Source organism: Octopus sinensis, linkage group LG29 (genome assembly GCF_006345805.1).
Source record: "Octopus sinensis linkage group LG29, ASM634580v1, whole genome shotgun sequence".
Lineage (NCBI taxonomy): Eukaryota > Metazoa > Mollusca > Cephalopoda > Octopoda > Octopodidae > Octopus > Octopus sinensis.
Window position 1 is genome coordinate 8,158,217 of NC_043025.1, and position 27,694 is coordinate 8,185,910.

The 27,694-nt window shown below is 42.3% G+C and overlaps 1 protein-coding gene across 1 annotated transcript in view; it reads left to right on the top strand.

Annotated features, from left to right (window-relative positions):
* Positions 1–27,694, top strand: part of LOC115226112 (CD109 antigen-like) — a 161,648-nt gene that overhangs the window by 100,621 nt on the left and 33,333 nt on the right. Inside the window, exons 20-25 of the mRNA XM_036514831.1 lie at positions 750–855; positions 3,704–3,821; positions 13,589–13,702; positions 20,080–20,136; positions 22,416–22,547; positions 26,399–26,537. Coding sequence (XP_036370724.1) covers positions 750–855; positions 3,704–3,821; positions 13,589–13,702; positions 20,080–20,136; positions 22,416–22,547; positions 26,399–26,537 — 666 coding nt within the window. The remainder of the gene's footprint in view (positions 1–749; positions 856–3,703; positions 3,822–13,588; positions 13,703–20,079; positions 20,137–22,415; positions 22,548–26,398; positions 26,538–27,694) is intronic.

The following is a 27,694-nucleotide window of genomic DNA, read 5'->3' on the forward strand; positions in this document are numbered from 1 at the left end:
CAGCAGCGGTGGTAGTAGTAGTGGTGGTGGTGGTGGTGGTGGTGGTAGTAGTAGTAGTAGTAGTAGTAGTGGCGGTGGCAGCAGCGGTGGTGGTAGTAGTAGTAGTAGTAGTAGTAGTAGTAGTAGTAGTGGTGGATGGTGGTGGTAGTAGTAGTAGTAACAATAATCCTTTCTATTGTAGGCACAAGGGCTGAAATTTGGTGGGAGAGGGCCAGTCAATTAGATCAACCCCAGTACGCAACTGGTTATTGACCCCGAAAGGATGAAAGGCAATGTTGACCTCAGTGGAATTTGAATTCAGAATGTAACAGCTGGAAAAATACTGCTAGGCATTTCGTCCAACATGTTACCAATTCCATTCAGTTCACCGCCTTAATAAATAATGATGATGAACCTCTCTCTTAAAGGCACAAAGCCTGACATTTTTGGGGAGGGGACTAGTTTATTACATCAACCCCAGTGCGTAACTGGTACTTATTTAATCGACCCCGAAAGGATGAGAGGCAAAGTCGACCTCGGCAGAATTTGAACTCAGAACGTAACGGCAGACGAAATACGGCCACGCATTTCACCCTGCGTGCTAACGTTTCTGAACCACACACCTTCACACACACACAGGTTTCCACACAGTTTCTGTCTTTTATTTCAAGGCAGTGGTCAGCTTGGAAACCTATGTCCTCTTCCTTTTCCTCTCCTCTTTCTTTCCCCCTTTATTCCTCTCACCCACTCTCCCATTTATTTTCCGGAAGAAATGATGGTTGCTGAAAGTTTCAAACCAAGAGGAAAAATAGCTAAAGCGCCAAAGCTGCGAACCAACTTCCAAGAGACTTGGATATGGGATACCATTGACACTGGGTAAGCATCAAAGAACACAACAATTTCTACTCTTTTCTTCTTCTTCTACTGAGTGAGATGGAAGCACTCCGTCGGTTACGACAACGAGGGTTCCGGTTGATCCGAATCAACGGAACAGCCTGCTCATGAAATTAACGTGTAAGTGGCTGAGCACTCCACAGACACGTGTACCCTTAACGTAGTTCTCGGGAATATTCAGCGTGACACAGAGAGTGACAAGGCTGGCCCCTTGAAATACAGGTACAACAGAAACAGGAAGTAAGAGTGAGAGAAAGTCATGGTGAAAGAGTACAGCAGGGATCACCACCATCCCCTGCCGGAGCCTCGTGCAGCTTTAGGTGTTTTCGCTCAATAAACACTCACAATGCCCGGTCTGGGAATTGAAACCGCGATCCTACGACCGCGAGTCCGCTGCCCTAACCACTGGGCCATTGCGCCTCCACCCTTTGAAATACAGGTACAACAGAAACAGGAAGTAAGAGTGAGAGAAAGTCGTGGTGAAAGAGTACAGCAGGGATCACCACCATCCCCTGCCGGAGCCTCGTGCAGCTTTAGGTGTTTTCGCTCAATAAACACTCACAACGCCCGGTCTGGGAATCAAAACCGCGATCCTACTACTGCGAGTCCGCTGCCCTAACCACTGGGCCATTGCGCCTCCACCCTTTGAAATACAGGTACAACAGAAACAGGAAGTAAGAGTGAGAGAAAGTCATGGTGAAAGAGTACAGCAGGGATCACCACCATCCCCTGCCGGAGCCTCGTGCAGCTTTAGGTGTTTTCGCTCAATAAACACTCACAATGCCCGGTCTGGGAATTGAAACCGCGATCCTACGACCGCGAGTCCGCTGCCCTAACCACTGGGCCATTGCGCCTCCACCCTTTGAAATACAGGTACAACAGAAACAGGAAGTAAGAGTGAGAGAAAGTCGTGGTGAAAGAGTACAGCAGGGATCACCACCATCCCCTGCCGGAGCCTCGTGCAGCTTTAGGTGTTTTCGCTCAATAAACACTCACAACGCCCGGTCTGGGAATCAAAACCGCGATCCTACTACTGCGAGTCCGCTGCCCTAACCAGTGGGCCATTGCGCCTCCACACTGAGTGACACCTGTCCAAAGACTTGTCTAAAATCATCCTGTTGCCTTATAAAGAACAGTACAGATAGCATAACTCCACACCTGTTCATTTTCTCTGATGTTGGTTCAGTCCACTGGCTCCTCAGCTCCTGTCAAACCATCCAATCCAAGCCAGCATATTTTTATATATAAAATTGAAGTTGTGTGTGTGAGAGACTCTGTCTCCTCCGATTTAGATTCCTAACTACTCCCACATTTTGCAGTGCAGTTTAACCAAAAGCAGGTATCTTATAGTCGTCATTCATATCGAGCCCTTCTGGGTATTAGCGCACGTCTACGATGAGTCTACGATTTAAAACAAAATTTAACATCATTTTTCCTCATTTTTAATGATTTTTGCTCGGGTTGTATAAGGGAAGTAACTCTCTAAAAATGTTATATAGTTATTTCCCTTACAAACCCGAGCAACGCCGGGCGATACTGCTAGTATCTTTATATATATGTGTATGTATATATAAATTCATATATTTTTTATTTTATCTAGTTTCAGCTCACGAGCTGTGGCCATGCTGGGGCACCGCCATATATATATATATAAACACATGTGAACTGTTGGCAATTTTTTCCCCTCTGTCTTCCTTTCCTCTTGACTTTCCTCTGTCTCCTGTTTCTAAAGAAGAGCTTTGCTCGAAACCTAAAAGACCCTTTCTTTCCTTCTCTGAATGACTTACTAATACTTTGCATGTACCACATCCACACATAGTGATTTTTTCTTGTTGTCTTTTTCTCCATTTTTTTTTTTATTAATTATATATGTATATTGGGTTGTCTGGAAAGTTTGTGCCGATTTTTAAAGGAAGGAAAAAGGTCAATAAATACTTGCCATTACCCAAGCTTTACCAGGTGCTCATGAACGACGGATTTTGATAGGTTAAGGCTTTCTGCCAATTCTCGGGTTGTGCGATGTGGGTTATTCTCAGTTAATGACTTGATTTGGTCATCATCTGTAGTGGATGGTCTGCCTGATTGCTCTTTATCAATAAGGCTACAATCTCCAGCTCAGAACCTTGCGAACCACTTCCGTACAGTTCTTTCGGATAAAGAAACATCACCGTAAACTGTGCATATTTCTTTGGTTGCTTGTGAGGCATTTTTCCCTTTACAGAAAAAGAAAAGCATCAAGTGCCGAAAATTAACTTTCTTATCTTCCATTTTAAAGGGTTACAGAATTAACAAAGGTTATAGGAACATAAACCTTCTTCCACAAAAAGATAGCTCAAACTGTGCTCTGAATGGAGGTGTAGTCAAATCCTATTTTATGGACTCAACTATGTTCTAAAATAAGTCGAAAGGTAAGCTACTATAAATCGGCACAAACTTTCCAGACATCCCAGCCGAGCTGCAGCAATTTTTGTCTGGTTCCCAAAGCATCAAGTGCCGAAAAGGAACTTTCTTATCTTCCATTTTAAAGGGTTACAGAATTAACAAAGGTTATAGGAACATAAACCTTCTTCCACGGAAAAATAGCTTAAACTGTGCTCTAAATGGAGGTGTAGTCAAATCCTATTTTATGGACTCAACCATGTTCTAAAATAAGTCGAAAGGTAAGCTACTATAAATCGGCAGCTTACACACACACTCACACACACACACTCACACACACACACTCACACACTCACACACGCACACTCGCAAACACACACACACATACACACACAACAAACACACACAGTCTGTTTTGCTGCTAATCATAAAATCTCGTTATTAAACACAGGAGTACAGGAATGGCTTCATTGGCGAAAACTGCACCAGACACTATAACAACTTGGGTGACCACATTATTTGGTATGCATCCCTCTGAAGGATTTATTCCATACAACCAAGAGGTTGAAGTAAGTTCATACTCTCTTTACTCTTTTACTCTTTTACTCTTTTACTTGTTTCAGTCATTTGACTGCGGCCATGCTGGAGCACCGCCTTTAGTCGAGCAACTCGACCCCGGGACTTATTCTTTTGTAAGCCCCCAGTACTTATTCTATCGGTCTCTTTTGCCGAACTGCTAAGTGATGGGGACATAAACACACCAGCATCGGTTGTCAAGCAATGCTAGGGGGACAAACACAGACGCACAAACATACATGCATATACATATATATGACGGGCTTCTTTCAGTTTCCATCTACCAAATCCACTCACAAGGCATTGGTCGGCCCGAGGCTATAGTAGAAGACATTTGCCCAAGGTGCCACGCAGTGGGACTGAACCCGGAACCATGTGGTTGGTAAACAAGTTACTTACCACACAGCCACTCCTGCGCCTTCACTTTTTTTCTTCTATACTTCCAGATGTTTCTAAAATGAGGATTGAGGATGGCAGAAATATTTGGCGCAGAGTCATATCTGCCTTAACAATGTTTGTGCTGTTGTGTTGCAGTTGTGTCACCTATAACAGTGAGTGGCTCTGGGCATCTTGTCCACATTTTAAAAAGCACCATCTTAGCGTGTGGAGGCACATGGCCTAGTGGTTAGAGCAGTGGACTCGTGGTTGAGGGATCGCTGGTTCGAATCTCAGACCGGGCGATGTGTGTGTTTATGAGTGAAACACCTAAGCTCCACGCGGCTCCGGCAGAATTTAATGGCGAAACTTCTGCTGATTCTTTTGCCACAACTTTCTCTCGCTCTCTCCTCCAGTGGAGGCACATGGCCTAGTGGTTAGAGCAGTGGACTTGCGGTCGAGGGATCGCTGGTTCGAATCTCAGACCGGGCGATGTGTGTGTTTATGAGTGAAACACCTAAGCTCTACGCGGCTCTGGCAGAAGGTAATGGTGAAACTTCTGCTGATTCTTTTGCCACAACTTTCTCTCGCTCTTTCCTCCAGTGGAGGCACATGGCCTAGTGATTAGAGTAGCGGACTCACGGTTGAGGGATCGCCGGTTCGAATCTCAAACCGGATAATGTGTGTTTATGAGCGAAACACCTAAGCTCCACACGACTCTGGCAGGATTTAATGGTGAAACTTCTGCTGATTCTTTCGCCCCAACTTTCTCTCACTCTTTCTGCCTGCATCTTGCAGCTCACCAGCGATGGACCGGCGTCCCGTCCAGGTGGGGAACCTATACGACAAAGAAACCGGGAAACCGGCCCTTATGAGCCTGGCATGGTTCGAGAAGGAACATTTTTGTGGAGGCACATGGCCTAGTGGTTAGAGCAGTGGACTCGCGGTTGAGGGATCACGGGTTCGAATCTCAGACTGGGTGGTGTGTGCGTTTATGAGCGAAACACCTAAGCTCCACACGACTCCGGCAGGATTTAATGGCAAAACTTCTGCTGACTCTTTCGCCACAATTTTCTCTCACTCGTTCCTCCTGCATCTTGCAGCTCACCTGCGACGGACCGGCGTCCTGTCCAGGTGGGGAACCTATATGCCAAAGAAACCAGGAAACCGGCCCTTATGAGCCAGGCATGGCTCGAGAAGGAACAAACAAACAACAGTGGACATGCGGTCGAGGGATCGCCGGTTCAAATCTCAGACCGGACAATGTGTGTGTTTATGAGCGATACACCTAAGCTCCACGCAGCTCCGGCAGAAGGTAATAGCGAAACTTCTGCTGATTCTTTCGCCCCAACTTTCTCTCACTCTTTCCTCCTGCATCTTGCAGCTCACCTGCGACGGACCAGCATCCTGTCCAGGTGGGGAACCTATACGCCAAAGAAACCGGGAAACCGGCCCTTATGAGCCAGGCATGGCTCGAGAAGGAACAAACAAACAACAGTGGACATGCGGTCGAGGGATCGCCGGTTCAAATCTCAGACCGGACGATGTGTGTGTTTATGAGCGAAACACCTAAGCTCCACGCGGCCCCAGCAGAAGGTAATGGCAAAACTTCTGCTGACTCTTTCGCCACAATTTTCTCTCACTCTTTCCTCCTGCATCTTGCAGCTCACCTGCGACGGACTGGCGTCCCATCCAGGTGGGGAACCTATACGCCAAAGAAACCAGGAAACCGGCCCTTATGAGCCAGGCATGGCTCAAGAAGGAACAAACAAACAACCATCTTAGCAGAAATTAAAGACGGACCACCAGATACGCCACAATTCATTCCAGTGTTGGCGTATGAATTTTTTGACTCGCCTAAACGACTGCCTATATTTGCTGTACAGCTGATTATCCCCTTGATCCCTCTCTGTCTTATTCAAAATACGTGTACTTATTCAGACCTTCACTTATACAAGTTGCCCCCACGTCTCAACCAGAGTAACCAACTTGAAAAATGGTGAATCATCATCATCATCATCATCATCATCACTTAGCGTCCGCTTTCCATGCTAGCATGGGTTGGACGGTTCGACCTGGGGTCTGGGAAGCCAGAAGGCTGCACCAGGCCCAGTCTGATCTGGCAATGTTTCTACGGCTGGATGCCCTTCCTAACGCCAACCACTCTGTGAGTGTAGTGGGTGCTTTTTATGTGCCACCTGCACAGGTGCCAGGGGAGTCTGGCGAACGGCCATGGATGGATGGTGCTTTTTACGTGCCACCCGCACAGGTGCCAGACGGAGCTGGCAAATGGCCACGGACGGATGGTGCTTTTTACGTGCCAGACGGAGCTGGCAAACGGCCACGGACGGATGGTGCTTTTTACGTGCCACCCGCACAGGTGCCAGACGGAGCTGGCAAATGGCCACGGACGGATGGTGCTTTTTACGTGCCACCCGCACAGGTGCCAGACGGAGCTGGCAAATGGCCACGGACGGATGGGGCTTTTTACGTGCCACCTGCACAGGTGCCAGACGGAGCTGGCAAACGGCTACGGACGGATGGTGCTTTTTACGTGCCACCCACACAGGTGCCAGACGGAGCTGGCAAATGGCCACGGACGGATGGTGCTTTTTACGTGCCACCCGCACAGGTGCCAGATGGAGCAGGAAAATGGCCACGGACGGATGGTGCTTTTTACGTGCCACCCGCACAGGTGCCAGACGGAGCTGGCAAATGGCCACGGACGGATGGTGCTTTTTACGTGCCACCTGCACAGGTGCCAGACGGAGCTGGCAAACGGCCACGGACGGATGGTGCTTTTTACGTGCCACCCGCACAGGTGCCAGACGGAGCTGGCAAATGGCCACGGACGGATGGTGCTTTTTACGTGCCACCCGCACAGGTGCCAGACGGAGCTGGCAAATGGCCACGGACGGATGGGGCTTTTTGCGTGCCACCTGCACAGGTGCCAGACGGAGCTGGCAAACGGCTACGGACGGATGGTGCTTTTTACGTGCCACCCGCACAGGTGCCAGACGGAGCTGGCAAATGTCCACGGACGGATGGTGCTTTTTACGTGCCACCCGCACAGGTGCCAGATGGAGCAGGAAAATGGCCACGGACGGATGGTGCTTTTTACGTGCCACCCGCACAGGTCCCAGACGGAGCTGGCAAATGGCCACGGACGGATGGTGCTTTTTACGTGCCACCTGCACAGGTGCCAGACGGAGCTGGCAAACGGCTACGGACGGATGGTGCTTTTTACGTGCCACCCGCACAGGTGCCAGACGGAGCTGGAAAATGCCCACGGACGGATGGTGCTTTATATGTGCCACCCGCACAGGTCCCAGACGGAGCTGGCAAACGGCCACGGACGGATGGTGCTTTTTACGTGCCACCAGCACGGGGGCCAGGTGAGGCTGGCAACGGCCAGGTGAGGCTGGCAACAGCCAGGTGAGGCTGGCAACGGCCAGGTGAGGCTGGCAACGGCCAGGTGAGGCTGGCAACAGCCAGGTGAGGCTGGCAACGGCCAGGTGAGGCTGGCAACGGCCAGGTGAGGCTGGCAACAGCCAGGTGAGGCTGGCAACGGCCAGGTGAGGCTGGCAACGGCCAGGTGAGGCTGGCAACAGCCAGGTGAGGCTGGCAACGGCCAGGTGAGGCTGGCAACGGCCAGCACGGGGACCAGGCAAGGCTATGGAAAAAAATTCTGGCCAGGAAATCCTGAGTAATTATGTTTTACATGGCTTTTTATATGCTTCTTATTCATCATAATTATAATAATGATAATAATAATGATAATGGATCTTTTCGGTTTGACCGGCAGTTTTTTCTAGCGGTGTCATATGAAATTGTCACCCATAATTATAACCCTAGAATCGATCTATTGCATTTCAATCTCTTTTAGGGTTTGGGTTAGTTTGAAAGGTAGGAGAGTCCAGTTTGCTGGACATTGTTATAGAGCTGAAAATGAGGCAATTTCTACTCTTCTCTTCTGGAAGCCATCTACTCGCAATACTCTGATGTAATCTCCAGGGATACAGGCATCCAGCAACAGGACCTCCGTAATGCTATGATGGACCGTGAAGTCTGGCGTAGCATGGTAAATTCCATTGTCTCGACCACGGTCGAACAATGATGATGATGATACTTAAGGTTAGTTAGGGTTAGGGTTAGGGGTGGGGGAAGGGTATTTTTTTTCTTCACAAATCTAAATAAACCCAATCTGTTTCTTAAACGAGGGACATATTCATACGGCACAGAATGTTTTTTACCTCAATAGACGTCAGTGATTGGTTGAAATTGCAGAAATCGAAGAAAAAACAACAACAAATATCTTACAAACTATAGAATTTTCTCAATAAAGCCAAGAGAAAAAGATGTTTTATAAACACATTCTACCAGTATACGAAGTTTAAAAGTGTTTAGTTAACTAGAAATTGTGTTAAAAACTGCTGTTGAAACATCAAAGATCCATGATAATAACGATCATAGAATATCATACTTATGGGTCCCTCGCATATGGTACATAAATTCCTCCCCATGTATATCTGAAGCACTCCATCGGTTACGACGATGAGGGTTCCGGTTGATCCGAATCAACGGAACAGCCTGCTCGTGAAATTAACGTGTAAGTGGCTGAGCACTCCACAGACACGTGCACCCATAACGTAGTTCTCGGGGATATTCAGCGTGACACAGAGAGTGACAAGGCTGGCCCCTTGAAATACAGGTACAACAGAAACAGGAAGTAAGAGTGAGAGAAAGTTGTGGTGAAAGAGTACAGCAGGGATCACCACCATTCCCTGCCGGAGCCTCGTGGAGCTTTTAGGTGTTTTCGCTCAATAAACACTCACAACGCCCGGTCTGGGAATCGAAACCGCGATCCTATGACTGTGAGTCCGCTGCCCTAACCACTGGGCCATTGCGCCTCCACCCTCTCCATGTAAATGCAACCTTACACACTTTGTGTTTTTTCTTTCTCCCACAGACATCAGTGCTTTTAGTTGCATGGCACCTTACCTATTGGCATCTTTAGATGTTGTCCCTTGTCTTTGGTTGAGACTTGGGTGCAACATGTGTAAATTAGAGCAAAACCAAGACATAATACTCTTATAAGGACGACATGCTAATTCGTGAAGCGTTCCATATTTTTCTAATAGGCGCAGGTGTGGCTGTGTGGTAAGTAGCTTGTTTACCAACCACATGGTTCTGGGTTCAGTCCCACTGTGTGACACCTTGGGCAAGTGTCTTCTACTATAGCCTCGGGCCAACCAAAGCCTTGTGAGTGGATTTGGTAGGATTTGGTATATATATATATATATATATATATAACCCATGCTAGCATGGAAAGCGGACGTTAAATGATGATGATGATATATATATATATATATATATATATATATATATATATAGGCGCAGGAGTGGCTGTGTGGTAAGTAGCTTGTTTACCAACCACATGGTTCCGGGTTCAGTCCCACTGCGTGACACCTTGGTCAAGTGTCTTCTACTATAGCTTCAGGCCAACCAAAGCCTTGTGAGTGGATTTGGTAGACAGAAAATGAAAGAAGCCCGTCGTATATATGTATATATATATATATGCGTGTGTGTGTCTGTGTTTGCCCCCCTAGCATTGCTTGACAACCTATGCTGGTGTGTTTATGTCCCTGTTACTTAGCGGTTCGGCAAAAGAGACCGATAGAATAAGCACTGGGCTTACAAAAGAATAAGTCCCGGGGTCGAGTTGCTCGACTAAAGGCGGTGCTCCAGCATGGCCGCAGTCAAATGACTGAAACAAGTAAAAGAGTATATTACAAAAGAGATGTGGATCTCTCTCTCTCTCTCTCTCTCTCTCTCTCACTCTCTCTCTCTCTCTCTGTCACGTCTATAAGAGGGGAGGAAAGGAAGGGAGGAATAAGAATATATGTCACAATGTATTTTTAGAAGAAAAGGAGGAGAAAATGTTGTTGTTAAGAGAGAAATATAGTGTGAAAGACAGACAGACAGACAGGTAGATAGGTATATAGATAGATAGATAGATAGATAGATAGATAGATAGATAGATAGATAGATAGATAGATAGATAGATAGACAGATTGATAGATAAATAGATAGATAGATAGATAGATAGATAGATAGATAGATAGATAGATAGATAGATAGATAGGTAGGTAGGTAGATAGATAGATCAGATAGATAGATAGATAGATAGATAGATATGTTTCTTTATTAGCCACACAGGGCTGCACACAGATAGAACAAATTACAAGGTAGAGCTTTTCTTTTGAAGGTATTAAAAAAAAAAAAAAAAAAAAAAAAAAAAAGGAAGGGGGAGGTTCGATCAAAAGGGATCGTAAAAGGAGAGAAAGAGGACAAAAATAAGGGGGGTTAAAAAAAAAAAAAAAAAAGGGGGGGGAGAGGAAAAAAAAATGATCAATAGGGATCGTTATCACAGAAATGTCAATATGAAGTGTAAGGGGAGGACAGGTGAGGTTTACCCGTGGAAAGAAAAGCCTGCGGAAAAGACCACGGTAACCTCGGTCAATGAAGTCACATTTTATATTTCTTTTTTTTTTTTTTTTTTTTTGCAAATAAGCAACTCTCTGTTTTCGATTTCTGGGTTCATAGGACTATGCTCAAGGTGGCTTCGTCATTCATACGTGCCATTCTTGCTACATTCACCCATCTTTTTTTAAAACATTCGCTAGACAAAACTTGCCTCTCTACTCTCACTTTCCTTTTCAAGTGGTACTTGAAGAAGTTGATGAGAGATTGACCAGAGAGGAAAGTGTTTGTCTCCAATCCTTTCAGACGCGTCCACCAGATACATTCTTTCGCCATAGCCACAAGGATGATGAAAATAGCTCTTCCTTCCCGTTTGAAGGAAGGAGGCGTGACAATATTGACGATAGACTCAGCTGATAAACCGACTCGTCCCACACGTGACAGCAGTTGTTCGACATAAGCCCACAGGTCGGAAATTGTTGGACACTGAACGAGTGCGTGCAGAACGGTTTCGTCGCTCTGACCGCATCTCGGGCAGGTCGGCCCCGTGTTTCTCGAGCCGTGTCTGTAGAGCTTATCCCGAACGGGTAGCGCTTCTCGGTAGCACTGCCAGGCCAGGGATCTCTGGAAGTTGTCCATGGGCCCTGGCCCGAAAGTCGTCCCGAACAGGCGGGTCAGGTACTCCTCGTCGACGTCCAGGTTCGCCCCGAGCTCGTCGTCGTACCTCCCCTCCACTAAACCCCTATAGAATGCTTTGGTTGTGTTGAAGTCACTTAAGGTCGACCCAGGACGGCAGAGTTGCTTGAGAGCAACGCGACACTCGCAGATAGATAGATAGATAGATAGATAGATAGATAGGTAGGTAGGTAGGTAGATAGATAGATAGATCAGATAGATAGATAGATAGATAGGTATATAGATAGATAGATAGATAGATAGATAGATAAATAGATAGATAGATAGATAGATAGATAGATAGGTAGGTAGGTAGGTAGGTAGGTAGGTAGGTAGATAGATAGATAGATAGGTCAGATAGATAGATAGATAGATAGATAGATAGATAGATAGATAGATAGATAGATAGATAGATATAGATAGATAGATAGGTAGGTAGGTAGGTAGGTAGTAGATAGATAGATAGATCAGATAGATAGATAGATAGATAGATAGATAGATAGATAGATAGATAGGTAGGTAGGTAGATAGATAGATAGATAGATAGATTGATAGATAAATAGATAGATAGATAGATAGATAGATTGATAGATAGATAGATAGATAGATAGATAGATAGATAGATAGATAGATAGATTGATAGATAAATAGATAGATAGGTATATAGATATGTTTCTTTATTAGCCACACAGGGCTGCACACAGACAGAACAAATTACAAGGTAGAGCTTTTCTTTTGGGGGTAAAAAAAAGGGGGTTGGTTTTCGATCAAAAGGGATCGTAAAAGGAATGAAAGAGGACAAAAAAAGGGGAGGATTTTTTTTAAAAATGGGGGAGAGGGGAGAAAAAAAAGGAAAGGGGAGAGGAAAAAAAGTTGATCAATAGTGATCGTAATCACAGAAATGTCAATATGAAGTGTAAAGGGGGAGGACAGGTGAGGTTTACCCGTGGAAAGAAAAGCCTACGGAAAAGACCACGGTAACCTCAGTCAATGAAGTCACATGTTATATTTCTTTCTTTTATTTATAGGTATATAGATAGATAGATAGATAGATAGATAGATAGATAGATAGTGTTGTCATCATAGTAACTAACAAGTTTTGGTTAAAGACATGGAAATTTTAAGTGTAAGTCTGTCAACACAATGCAACAAGCTTAAATAATCTTAAGCTTTAAATAAAGTTATAATGATACAGTCTTAAACTAATTTTGCTGGTAAATTTGAAACGTTTATATTAATTTAGCACTAGAATTCTTCAAGTTGTATAAAAATAGTTATTGTCTGCATCATCCGAAAGAGAAATAAATTCTGCACAAGGTGTAAAAGATAGAAATGATTTGTATGGTGTTAGTAACAAAATATTTTGTAAGAAATAGAACTTTTATCACCGGTCTTAAATTTATTTTCGCCAGTGTAGTTATGTCTTACTTTTCTAACTAACTATACTGCTATACCAGAGTGGACGTTATAACAGTCCAACAATGGATTACAACAGTGGCGATGAGGAATTAATAAACTCACAAAGCTGCCTTACAGTGGGACTGAACTTAATACTATGTGGTCTGGAAGCAAACTTGTTACCACACAGCCATACCTGTATATCTTTATATATAAAAGTGAAGTTGTGTGTCAGTCTCCTACGATTTAGATTCCTAACTACTCCCACATTTTGCAGTGCAGTTTAACCAAAACCGGGTATCTTATTGTCGCGATTCATATCGAGCCCTTCTGGGTATTAGCGCGCGTCTATGATGAGTCTACGATTTAAAAAAAAATTTACCATAATTTTTTTCCATTTTAATGCATTTTTTCGCTATTATATAAGGGAAGTAACTCTCTAAAAATGTCTACGAGTCAATGATTTAAAAAAAAATTTACCATCATCTTTTTCCATTTTAATGCATTTTTCGCTATTATATAAGGGAAGTAACTCTCTAAAAATGTCTACGAGTCAACGATTTAAAAAAAAAATTTACCATCATCTTTTTCCATTTTAATGCATTTTTTCGCTATTATATAAGGGAAGTAACTCTCTAAAAATGTCTACGAGTCAACGATTTTAAAAAAAAATTTACCATAATTTTTTTTCCATTTTTAATGCATTTTTTTTCTATTTTTTGGCTATAACTCTCTAAAAATGCTTATATAGTTATTTCCCTTACAAACCCGAGCAACGCCGGGCGATACTGCTAGTATGCTTATATATTTATAAATTTATTTATTCCAGTTGACCACCTTCCAGGATTTCTATATCTCATTGGGGATTCCTTACTCTATTGTAAGAGGAGAGCTATTTGAATTAAATGTTTATGTTTTTAATTACATTCCCAAGAATGAAACGGTGAGTATTAAAACCCTTTAGCGTTCAGATTATTCTGTCAAATGTAAGTCTTTTATATTTCGATTCATCATCATCATCATCGTCATCATCATCATCATTTAGCGTCCGTTCTCCATGCTGGCATGGGTTGGATGATTCGACCGGGGTCTGGTAAGCCACGGAGGCTGCACCAGGCTCCAGTCTGATTTGGCAGTGTTTCTACAGCTGGATGCCCTTCCTAAAGCCAACCACTCCGTGAGTGTAGTGGGTGCTTTTTATGTGCCACCTGCACAGGAGCCAGATGAGGCTGGCAACAGCCACAATCGGTTGGTGCTTTTACATGTCACCGACACGGACACCAGTCAGGCGTAACTGCCACGCTCGAACGGTGCTTTTATGTGTCACCAGCACAGGTGTCTTAACAAACTTGACTCAACAGGTCTCCTCAAGAACAGCGAGTCACTCTACAATCCAAGGTTAGCGCAGCAGGCCATCCTGCGAGCCATGAACTCACTGCATTTGTCGGGTCTTCGACGTCACAGCATATCTCCAGATGACTCGGTTTTTCGTCATAGCCTCTGTGAGGCCTCAAAGTACGAAGGTCATGCTTGACCACCTCGTCATTTTGAATTAATCCTGCATTATCTCATAGCTTCAAGATGTCACTGATGTGATTGTCTACTTTTAGAATGACATTGTAAGGTAGGTTGGAGAGGCTGGATATGGTCGGTTTGAACATAAAACAGGCAGAATATTTTGACCAAATATGATTGGTTAAAATGTTGAAAATTACTTTGCAGTATTTCTCCCAGCATTTTATGCTTTAAGGTCAAATTCTACTGAGGATGACTTGACCTTTTATCCTTTTAGGATTAATAAAGTAAATATCAGTTAAGCACAAGAGCCAATGTAATTGACTAACACCCCACCAGCAAAAAGTCCAGACTGTGTGCTTATAGTAAAAAGAATTTTTGTTATTATTATTATTATTATTATCATTATTATTATTATTGTTGTTGAATGAGAGAGCAGTGCATGCCATCAAAGTGACACTGGAGCAAAATATACAAAGCCCAGTATACCCATCATGACTACCCATCTGATAAGGGTACACTAGGCACATGCATTACAACCATATGTGCGCGACATGGTGATCTCATATCAAGATAAACAGCACATGACCTTGCAGGTGGGGCTCAGCTAGAATTTTCTTCTGGTCAAGTAACCCATCCCGCTTAAAAGGTCACTCAATAAGGGTTGTTTAAGGATGTTGAACGAAACACCCAAGTTTCCAGAGGCGAATTATTCAAACTCCAAAGAAGGCCTCTCAACACATGGCCTTGATGCTCCCCCACTACTTCTGCTCATGATCAGAGATGCACATATCGTCAGCCACTAAGGGACATGCTCAACTGGTTAAGGTCAAACAACTGACAAGCAAATCTGTGGTATTGAGCAGAATATTTGCTGTAGCCCATCTTTTATACCAAGACAAAACAATGTACATGATAACACTTCCAATCAGTTAAGATCAGAAGCCACGAGAGCCACTGCCTGGTACCGTATCAGGGCACTTATTATTATTATTATTATTATTATTATTATTATTATTATTATTATTATTATTATTATTAAGGTGGCCACTTGGTTGAATTGTAAGCATGTACTTCCAAGTGCAGCTCTGTGTATCTTGGGTATTTGATGTGGTTTGTTTTAGTTTTGTTATTTTTATTGCATTGAACTTGCTCTACATAAGCTATGTGCACTAGCATAGCTGGGTGTTGGGGATAGGGGCAGTCCAAGCTGGGTGACACTTTTAAAGGGGCATCAATTTTTGGTCTGCTGGATGCAATTTGTGGTTTTTGTGGGGTCCAAATAATGCAGCAAATGGAAGGGCTGCCCCAAGTGGTACCAACCCTAGCTACGTTAGTGGCTCTGTGCAGTGCATAGCAACGCTATTTTTAGTATGTTATATATATTTGTTTCTTTATTGCCCACAAGGGGCTAAACATAGAGGGGACAAACAAGGACAGACAAACGGATTAAGTCGATTACATCGATCCCAGTGCATAGCTGGTACTTAATTTATCGACCCCGAAAGGATGAAAGGCAAAGTCGACCTCGGCGGAATTTGAACTCAGAACGCAACGACAGACGCAATACCGCTAAGCATTTCGCCCGGTGTGCTAACGTTTCTGCCAGCTCGCCGCCTTATATATATGTTATATATATTGTTAAGTCCTGGTGTTTTTTTTATGTATTTGCTTGTATGTTTTTTAACCACATCCAAGGCACCTATTATTATAGGGATCATTTCTGTTTTCAAGCCCTACATTCAAGTTATTGCTATTTCAATAGTTTCTGAGAGCATTCACCCAGGGTGGGTTAAGCTGGCTTCATTCATCCTCAATGCTGCATCTCTCATAAATGCCGACCAGGCCTGGCAATTTGAGGTTAATGACCGCGTGATCTCCAACCACTCCCTATTCCAGCGGCGAATGCCATAGACATGGGGGCCTAGGTTGGGTTCCAGATCAGCCTTGACTGTCATTGACCAAGTTTTTCATTGTCCACCATATCGCTTTCGCCAATCCTGAAGGGGAGCTGGGGCAATTGCTTCGTAGATGAAGAAGGGGAGCTGGGGCAATTGCTTCTGTTGGGATTGATTGGTTGATTACAAAAATGCAAAATTCCTTAAGTACAGAAACAACATCAGTTTTCCAGAACATTTAGTTCCAAAACCATTTCAGATTACTGATTTTTCTAAACCAGGGATAATCACAATCTAAATTGAACAAATATTTAATTTGTCTGAATGTAATACAGGTACATGTACATTAATATAAATGACACAAGTTCATTAATATTGTACTGTTGTACTGTGCAAGGTACTAGTCTGTACAAAGTACCAGTAAACTAGTCAGGTGCCCATTAGAATTTGAATTTCTTGCTCATAAAGTAGTGGAGATTATGGGAGGTTCCAGGCCCTCTGTGTCTGAAAAGTTGGTGATGTACTTCCATCCATCCATTTTTGCAGCCTACTATTCCTAGGAGAGTCATGGAGATAGTGCTCAGACACCTCCTCTGTCAGGTCTTATCAGAAGCAACTGTCATTATAGTTTCTGACAGGATTCCCAAGCATGACCAACACAGAACAAAGATATTATCCAGCCATTACCTTTTTGGTTTACCCCTAGGTCTCTGGCTGGTTGGCCTAGTTTGAAGAATTCATCTTGCAAGTCTTTCTTGCAATATTCTAAATACATGTCTATAGTAACAGAGCTGTGATCTCTCAGAGCAGACAAGTAACAGCTTGACCTGGAGAGACTCCCTTGTTTTCAAGCTGTGCACCCTGCTGAGTAACATTACTCCTGAGATTCTTCAGTAGATCCCCAGTTTGGCCACTTGTATTCGCAATCATACCCTTTCAGTCGCTATCCAACATCTATATCTATAAAAGGCAGGATGTGTGTGTGTATACGTGAATGTACTTTATGCCTGTCCACAAATTAACATGCATGTTGCTCCAAATTTAGGAGGATATTGGTCACAATCATGGCTATGCTTTTGTCAACTTATTTTTCCCGAGGCACCCCCGGATAGTGGTAAAAATAGATTTTCAACCATAACTTTTACCAATTTTCATGTCGATGAAATCTGTAAATTTGCTAACATGAGTTAAGTCCCCTATCTTATAGATTAATTCACCCTACTACAATGCCTCCGAATAAAATTAAATTTCGACTACCTAAGCAATCTCAGCATAGGAAACAAGAAAGAGCCGAAGAGACTGACTAGAGATAGACCTATTAGTAAAATATTATAACTTTTTGGGTCGAAACCTGGCAATAAGAGCTTGCAGATATTCCGCTATGAAACATTTAATAATATCGAAGCAGTAACTTTCATAAATCAGGGTATAATTTTTGAAGACTCTTTCTGAACCCAGTCAACGATGGGTATTTCTGCTAGTTAATGACTACAGGTGAGGACAGGCATGAAAACTGAACTGAAAATAGCAACTTTGGGTTTTTTTACCTCACCTCTTTTGAAACTGAATGCTAAAGCTGGCACATTACTGAACCAGCACCTACAACTCTAGCCTCCAATTCTACCCCCTGCTTCCCATCACTTGAAGGTCATTCCTGTGATACTTAACCTATTTCATTATTACTCACAAGGGGGCTAAACACAGAGTGGACAAACAAGGACAGACAAAGGGATTAAGTCGATTACATCGACCCCAGTGCGCAACTGGTACTTAATTTATCGACCCCGAAAGGATGAAAGGCAAAGTCGACCTCAGCGGAATTTGAACTCAGAACGTAACAGCAGACGAAATACCGCTAAGCGTTTCACCCGGCATGCTAACGTTTCTGCCAGCTCACCGCCTGTGATACTTAACCCTTTAGCATTCAGATTACTCAGTCAAATGTATTTATTCACATTGTTTTAAATTAATCATGCTTTATCTAAAAGCTTTGAAATTTCGATGATGAGTTTGTTTATTTTCAGAATGACATTGTAAGGTAGGTAGGAGAGGCTAAATCAGACCAGTTTGAACATAAAACAGATCTCACTGGTTTAAATGCGAAAGGGTTAACCCTTAGTATTCATATTACGCTGTCAAATATAATACTTTTCATTCAGATTTCCAAAAAATTAATCTTGCATTATCTTGTAGCTTCAAGATTTTGATAATGTGATTATTATTTTAAGAATGACATTGGAGGATAGGTGTAAGAGGCTGAACCTGGCCAATTTGAACGTAAAACAGGTAAAATATTTTGGCCAGCGTAGATTGGCATATTTCGGTCATATTATGCGGAGAGAATCCCTGGAGAAGGACATCATGCTTGGAATGGTCAGTGGCAAGAGAGGAAGAGGCCGACCAAGAACCCGCTGGCTTGACACCATCAAGAGTGATACCGGAATGGACATGGCCAGTCAGAAGGAACTGGCCCAGGATAGAACTGACTGAAGGACACTGATCCATGGAGTAACCGAGAGTCGACTTCGACTGAGCGGACATATATATATATATATATATATATATATATATATATATATTATATATATATATATATATATATACGGAATGGTCAGTGGCAAGAGAGAAAGAGGCCGACCAAGAACCCACTGGCTTGACACCATCAAGAGTAATACCGGAATGGACATAGCCAGTCTGAAAGAAGCGGCCCAGGATAGAACTGACTGGAGGACACTGATCCAGCGAGTGACCGAGAGTCGACTTCGACTGAGCGGATATATATATATACGGAATGGTCAGTGGCAAGAGAGAAAGAGGCCGACCAAGAACCCACTGGCTTGACACCATCAGGAGTGATACCAGAATGGACATAGTCAGTCTGAAGGAGGCGGCCCAGGATAGAACTGACTGGAGGACACTGATCCATCGAGTAACCGAGAGTCGACTTCGACTGAGCGGATAGAGAGAGAGATGGCTGGTTTAAATGCTAAAAGGTTAATCCTTTAGCATTCAGATTACTCTGAAATAATGCATGAGTAATTCAAAACAATGTGAATAAATAAGCTTTACATTTGACAAAGCTTTAAGATTTCAATGATGTGTTTGTTTATTTTCAGAATGGCATTGTAAGGTAGGTATGAGAGGCCAAATCAGGCCAGTTTCAACATAAAACAGATCTGACAGGTTGAAATGCTAAGGGTTAACCCTTTAGCATTCCAATTGCCCTGTCTGGTGTAATGCCTATTTATTTACATTGCTTTGAATTAATTATGCTTTGTCTTGTAACTCTGCAATTTCAATGATGCAATTGGTTAGATTTCGAATGGCATTGCAGAGGGAGAGGTCAGCTCTGGCTGGTTTGAAGATAAAAAGAATCAGAATACATGGTTTAACTGCGCGATCTTGTATTCAGTCCGATTATTTCTATGTCCCCAAGCATGATACAGCCTTAAGACATTTATTGGATGGCTGTTGACTCTCAAGAGTTCCTCCGCCCTTTGACGGGTTTTGTTTTTCATCCTGCAGGGTTTCCAATAAACACCCTCCTCACCAAGCAAGTATTTCTTTTCTTTTAGTCATTACCCAACGTCCGCAGGGTTTCCAATAAACACCCTCCTCACCAAGCAAGTATTTCTTTTCTTTTTGTCATTACCCAACATCCTGCAGGGTTTCCAATAAACACCCTCCTCACCAAGCAAGCATTTCTTTTCTTTTAGTCATTACCCAGCATCCATGACCATAGCTAAGGATAGATATGGAAATTGAATTGAAAATAGCTAGTTTGACTTTTTTTGTTACCAACCTCTCCACTTCTGAGGATCAAATGCCAGAGCTGCATTTCCGATTCAGTTTCTGCTTCGTTGTCATATTTTTCTTCAATTATTTTTTTGTTATTTCCTGTTTCTAGGTCACAGTTCAGTTAATGAATTCTAACAAGACTGTAAAAGAAGAAAAAACAATCAATGTAAGTCAAATTTTCTCTTACTAAAAGGCTAAATTGTGGTTCTCGTTGATGGATGAATCGTTGTATTCACTAATAATCCTCTATGTTTGAATTTCAAATCTCTGCAAATATACCTCTACATCAGTCAATTTCTTTATTAACCATGAGGTTGAGAAAAAGAGGTGACGATACGAGGACAGACAAAGCAAATATTGGGGTCAGGGTATCGAATGCGACGAAGCATATGAATAAACAAACAATTAAAATATATTGCGGAGATGTACTTGCATAGCAAGTGATTTGATCTGAGATTGTGTGCTGAAACGAAAACAATTGCAGCGTGGAAGATGTTTATAAGCCATTTAAGAAACACACAAAAGCCGTTTGATTCACTTCAACATTTAAGTTTAATTTGTCAAAATATTTTCGTCGCTTTAAGACCGCGACCTGTTCACTGACAAAAATCCGTGCTGCATCTGAGCAGCAATTAAATATACAATTAAATGAGAAAGAGTGATTTACAAGAAATGAAGCGGAGGACGCGGTCGACCCCACAAACCACATACTCGCACTGAAGACTTTGCTTTCTCCTTTTTTATATTCTCATTTAAACAGGTTCTTTCACTCGCAACATACTTGCTATAGACTTCCATCTTTTACGAAACACACTTTGCGACAGGCATTTCTTCTCCACCCTTATTTTCCATTTCATGTGAAAAACGAAAAAGTCGATTAGCTCGAGACTGGAGATGAACATGCCTGTTGCAATTCCCTTTACTCTCGTCTTCCACACTACTTCTTTCGCCATAGCAACTACCGAAAGAAAACAGGCTCACTCCTCCCTATTCAGGAAGGTCGGCGGAACTATCTTAATTACAGATTCGCTCGACAGTTGTACTCTTCTCGAATGCGACAGCAGGTGTTCAACATCAGTCACAGGCAAACTGCAGCCCATGGGACTTTCTGAATGATGAACCAATGAAAAATTACTTTGTAAATTTTTAGCAGTGCAACCCACCTGATGATGAGCGATGTCTTATGTGGTACACTTCTTGAAAAAGTTTTCCCATACCAGTTCTACACATACATCGGATCTTTTCCGTTTGAACAGCAGTTTTTTTCTAGTGGTGTCATGTGAAATTGTCACCCATAATTATGACCCTAGTATCGATCTATTGCATTTCAATCTGTTTTAGGGTTAGGGTAAGGGGTGGGGGTAAGGGTATCTTTTTTTCTTCACAAATGTAAACAAACCCAATCTGTTTCTTAAATGAGGGACATATTCATACGGCACAGAATATTTTTTTTACCTCAATACACGTCATTGATTGGTTGAAATTTCAGAAATTGAAGAAAAAAAAACCCAACAAATATCTTACAAAGTATAGAATTTTCTCAATAAAGCCAAGAGAAAAAGATGTTTTATAAACACATTCTACCAGTATACGAAGTTTAAAAGTGTTTAATTACCTAGAAATTATGTTAAAAACTGCCGTTCAAACCGAAAAGATCCCATACATCTTCTCTCTACACATCTCTCGACACATGTTCCCAATACCCATCTTTTTATCTCTATATATAAACGGCAGTTTGTCTGTGTGTGTTTCTGTGTGTCTGTCAGGTTGTACCCTCACCCTGACCACAGCTTTCAACCGATTCTGATGAAACTTGACACACACATAGCCCAATGTCATAATTCAAAACTAACGCAGCGAAAATTTTGAAAAGTTCCCCCAGTTCTGAAAAAAATCGATAAATTCGACATGGGGTCGAGAATCAGAAACACAAACCACAGACTGTCTAGGGGACGCAACTCGACCTTTTTAACTAAAAAAAAAATTTACCATAATTTTTTTTCCATTTTTTGGCTATAACTCTCTAAAACTGCTTTATAGTTATTTCCCTTACAAACCCGAGCAACGCCGGGCGATACTGCTAGTACATACATAAACCCATTACACCACTTATTACTCACATGTACCCATCTACATTTCTCTCTGCATACATTCCTCTACAGACCCCTCTATTTATACACACATTCTCCTATACACCTCTCTCTTTATACAAATGTACACAATATACACCCTTTACACCAAGCATAGCTGTATGGTAAAAAGGTTACTTCCTAACCACAAGGTTTCAGGTTCAGTCTCACAGAGTGGCACCTTGGGAAAATGATATTTACCACAGTCACTGCGGACTGATCACACACATATAAACGTATATAAATACTTACATACACACACATGCATGAATACATACATTTATATAAAAAAAAACATGTTTTATTCATTATTTAGATGACTGCTGATCAGACTGAAGTTGCTGTGGCATTTAGAATGGAACCAAATGAGATTGGAAAAGTCCCTGTGATGGTGTATGCTTCTATCTCTAATCACACCGATGCGGTCCAAAGATACTTAAACGTCATAGTAAGATAAGCATTATTTATTAGGTTTTGCATTTTTTGTTTTTGTTTTTGTGACCGGGTTGAACGCTTTAGTTTAACCGGATCAACTTTCTAAATGCAACAAACTGGCTTCCGTGCCGGAGGCACGTAAAAAGCTCCATTTGAGCATGATTGTTACCTGTGTTGCCTTACTGGCACTTGTGCTGGTGGCACGTGAAAAAACATTCGAGCGAGGTCATTGCCAGTGCCACTGAACTGGCTCCTGTGCAGGTGGCACATGAAAAGCACAACAATAATGATAATAATAATAATAATAATAATAATAATAATAATAATCCATCTAATCTCTGGATGTAAAGTCTTAGCACCAGTGGAGTATAAATTAAGACATGACAGAGTTGGCCAATATCTACACTGGCTAATAAGTCGGCAATACAATATCAAAACTGCCGACAAGTGGTATAATCACCACCCTGAGGCTGTAACTGAAGGAGAAAATGTAACCATTCTGTGGGACTTTCCAGTACATACAGTCCGAACCATCAAAGCCAATAAACCGGATATTGTTGAGAAAGACCAAAACAATAAAGTTTGCTTATTGATCGACATGAGCATCCCCTGTGATCATAATATCTCGGCGAAAGAATTTGACAAGCTCAGAAAATATAAAGACCTGCTCATTGAAATTGAGGAAATGTGGCATCTCAAGGCGGTTACAATACCAGTGATCGTAGGAGCACTAGGAATGATCAAGAAGGGAACCGAAAATTATATGAGAATGATCCCTGGCTTACCATCCCTGCAAGAAGTGCAAAAGATTGTCTTAACTGGTACATCACACGTATTGAGAAGAGCATTGTCGATGTGTGAACTGTTGCTGCTCATGTATTTTAATTTAACTTAAAAAAAAAAAAAAAATGAACGAACTATTGAGTTTGGTTTAATGGCCTACCAATGAGTTTCTTTGCCCTAGGAGTCAGGAAGACACTCGGCAAGAAATGGAAGCAAATTTGAAAGAAGAAAAAAAAAAATAATAATAATAATGATAATAATAATGATGATAATAATAATGATAATAATAATGATAATAATAATAATAATAATAATAATGATAATAATAATAATAATGATAATAGTAATGATGATAATAATAATGATAATAATAATAATAATAATCACAATAAATGCCCTGATGCAGTACCAGGCAGTGGCTCGCGTGGCTTCTGATCTTAACTGATAGGAAGTGTTATCATGTACATTGTTTTGTCTTGGTATAAAAGATGGGCTACAGCAAATATTCTGCTCAATACCACAGATTTGCTAATGCCCTGATGCAGTACCAGGCAGTGGCTCTCATGGCTTCTGATCTTAACTGATTGGAAGTGTTATCATGTACATTGTTTTGTCTTGGTATAAAAGATGGGCTACAACAAATATTCTGCTCAATACCACAGATTTGCTAATGCCCTGATGCAGTACAGGCAGTGGCTCTCATGGCTTCTGATCTTAACTGATAGGAAGTGTTATCATGTACATTGTTTTGTCTGGTATAAAAGATGGGCTACAACAAATATTCTGCTCAATACCACAGATTTGCTAATGCCCTGATGCTGTACCAGGCAGTGGCTCTCATGGCTTCTGATCTTAACTGATAGGAAGTGTTATCATGTACATTGTTTTGTCTTGGTATAAAAGATGGGCTACAACAAATATTCTGCTCAATACCACAGATTTGCTAATGCCCTGATGCTGTACCAGGCAGTGGCTCTCATGGCTTCTGATCTTAACTGATAGGAAGTGTTATCATGTACATTGTTTTGTCTTGGTATAAAAGATGGGCTACAGCAAATATTCTGCTCAATACCACAGATTTGCTAATGCCCTGATGCTGTACCAGGCAGTGGCTCTCATGGCTTCTGATCTTAACTGATAGGAAGTGTTATCATGTACATTGTTTTGTCTTGGTATAAAAGATGGGCTACAACAAATATTCTGCTCAATACCACAGATTTGCTAATGCCCTGATGCAGTACCAGGCAGTGGCTCTCATGGCTTCTGATCTTAACTGATAGGAAGTGTTATCATGTACATTGTTTTGTCTTGGTATAAAAGATGGGCTACAGCAAATATTCTGCTCAATACCACAGATTTGCTAATGCCCTGATGCAGTACCAGGCAGTGGCTCTCATGGCTTCTGATCTTAACTGATAGGAAGTGTTATCATGTACATTGTTTTGTCTTGGTATAAAAGATGGGCTACAGCAAATATTCTGCTCAATACCACAGATTTGCTAATGCCTGATGCAGTACCAGGCAGTGGCTCTCATGGCTTCTGATCTTAACTGATTGGAAGTGTTATCATGTACATTGTTTTGTCTTGGTATAAAAGATGGGCTACAGCAAATATTCTGCTCAATACCACAGATTTGCTTGTCAGTTGTTTGACCTTAACCAGTTGAGCATGTCCCTTAGTGGCTGACGATATGTGCATCTCTGATCACGAGCAGAAGTAGTGTGGGAGCATCATAGCCATGTGTTGAGAGGGATTCTTTGGGGTTTGAATAATTCACCTCTGGAAACATGGGTGGTTCTTTCAACATCCTTAAACAACCCTTATTGAGTGACCTTTTGAACAGGATGAGCTACTCAACCTGAAGAATATACTAACTAGGGCCCACTGGCAAGGTCATGTGCTGTTTATCTTGATCAGAGATTGCCATGTCATGCACATGTGGTTGTGATGCATGTGCTTGGTGTACCCTTATCAGACGGGTATATTAGGCTTCGTAAATTTGTACCCCAATGTCACTTTGATGGCATGCACTGCTCTCTCACTCAATAATAATAATAATAATAATAATAATAATAATAACTCCTCATTGATATGACTGTCCCAATTGATATAAACGTATCTGTCAAGACCTACAAAAAACTGAGCAAATATAAAGATCTTGAAATAGAAATCAGCAAAATGTGGAACCTGAAGACTAAAACAATACCTGTTGTCATAGGTGCCCTGGGAATGATAGCAAAAGGGGCTGATTGCTACCTAACTCAGATACCAGGAAACCCCAAAATGGCAGAAATTCAAAAGATAGTGCTCATGGGAACTGCTCATATCCTACGCAAAATACTCTCTATGTAATCTCAAGGTTTAAAACAAACAATTTTTTTATTTTTTAAATTTATTTATTAGACATTCACTAGTACAACATAAAACTTCCAACCTGTTGTCTCTTGAGGTCTCTGGGTGAGACTTGGAGCCAACTTGTACAAAACATAAAGTAAAAGTCAAACATAGATGCAGGAGTGGCTGTGTGGTAAGTAGCTTGTTTACCAACCACATGGTTCCGGGTTCAGTCCCACTGCGTGGCACCTTGGGCAAGTGTCTTCTACTATAGCCTCGGGTCGACCAAAGCCTTGTGAGTGGATTTGGTAGACGGAAACTGAAAGAAGCCCGTCGTATATATGTATATATATATATATATGTGTATGTGTTTGTGTGTCTGTGTTTGTCCCCCTAGCATTGCTTGACAACTGATGCGGGTGTGTTTATGTCCCCGTCACTTAGCGGTTCGGCAAAAGAGACCAATAGAATAAGTACTGGGCTTACAAAGAATAAGTACTAGGCTTACAAAGAATAAGTCCCGGGGTCGAGTTGCTCGATTAAAGGCGGTGCTCCAGCATGGCCGCAGTCAAATGACTGAAACAAGTAAAAGAGAAAAGAGTATAGAATAATAATAATAATAAATAATAATAATAATAATAATAATAATAATAATAATAGTGACCATTACAGTCCCCTCATTATACTAACACCTCCACCAAGCACCCCCACCACACTGACCCTTCTTTTAATGTATTTATCCACAGGCAGAAGGTTCTACACATGAGATGAGTCAGCCCTTGTCAGTGAACGTGTCCTTGGAGGAACCTTTCACGGAATTAGTTGAAATCAAATATCCACCAAAAGTTGTGGAGGGATCCGAGGTTGTATCAGTGTCAGTCATTTGTAAGTTTCCAGGTTCAATCCTTGTTGAATGCCCTTCTTATGTCATGCAATCGTCATCATTATTTTAATATCTGTTTTTCAGATCACATTCTCACATACACACACACACACACATACATATATACATACATCATCATCATTGTCATCATCATTTAACGTCCACTTTCCATGGTGGTATGGGTTGGACGGTTTGACTGGGGACTGGTGAGCCAGATGGCTGCACCAGGCTCCAATCTGATCTGGCAGAGTTTCTACAGCTGGATGCCCTTTCTAATGCCAACCACTCCGAGAGTGTAGTGGGTGCTTTTATGTGCCACCGGCACGAGGGCCAGTCAGGCGGTACTGGCAATGGCCATGTTCAAATGGTGTTTTTACATGTCACCTGTGCAGGAGCCAGTCCAGCGGCATTGGCAACGCCCTCGCTCAAATGTTGTTTTTCACGTACCACCTGCACAAGTGCCAGTAAGGTGATGCTGGTAATGATCACACTCGAATGATGCTTTTACATGCCACCGGCACGGGGGCCAGTCTGCGGCCCTGGCAACGATCACGCTCGGATGGTGCTCTTAGCACTCCACTAGCACAATTGCCAGTCATGTGGTACTGCTATCGAATTTACACATATATCATCATCATCATCATCATCATCATCATCATTTAACGTCTGTTGTCCATGCTGGCATGGGTTGGATGTTTTGACTGAGAGCTAGCGAACCAGATGGCTGCACCAGGCTCCAGTCTTGATCTGGCAGAGTTTCTACAGTTGCATGCCCTTCCTAACGCCAACCACTCCGAATGTAGTGGGTGCTTTTTATGTGCCACCTGCATGGGTGCCAGTCAGGCGATACTGGCAATGACTTCGCTCGAATCTTTTACATGTGCCACCGACACAGGTGCCAGTGAAGCGACGCTGGTAACAATCACACTCGAATGGTGCCCTTTTACGTGCCATGGGTACATATTCCCCAATACTCAAAAAAACCATCTGTATCAACTTGGTTATATCATGCTCGGTGTTTGGGTCCCACATCAATTGAATGAAGCTAACCTCACCCAGTAGATTTCCATCTGTGATTCATAGTAGAAATGTGAAGAAAATGATTCTTGTTTTTGAAGAGAATGGTGAAAGGTGATGTAAAATGGATTGTCGATAAATA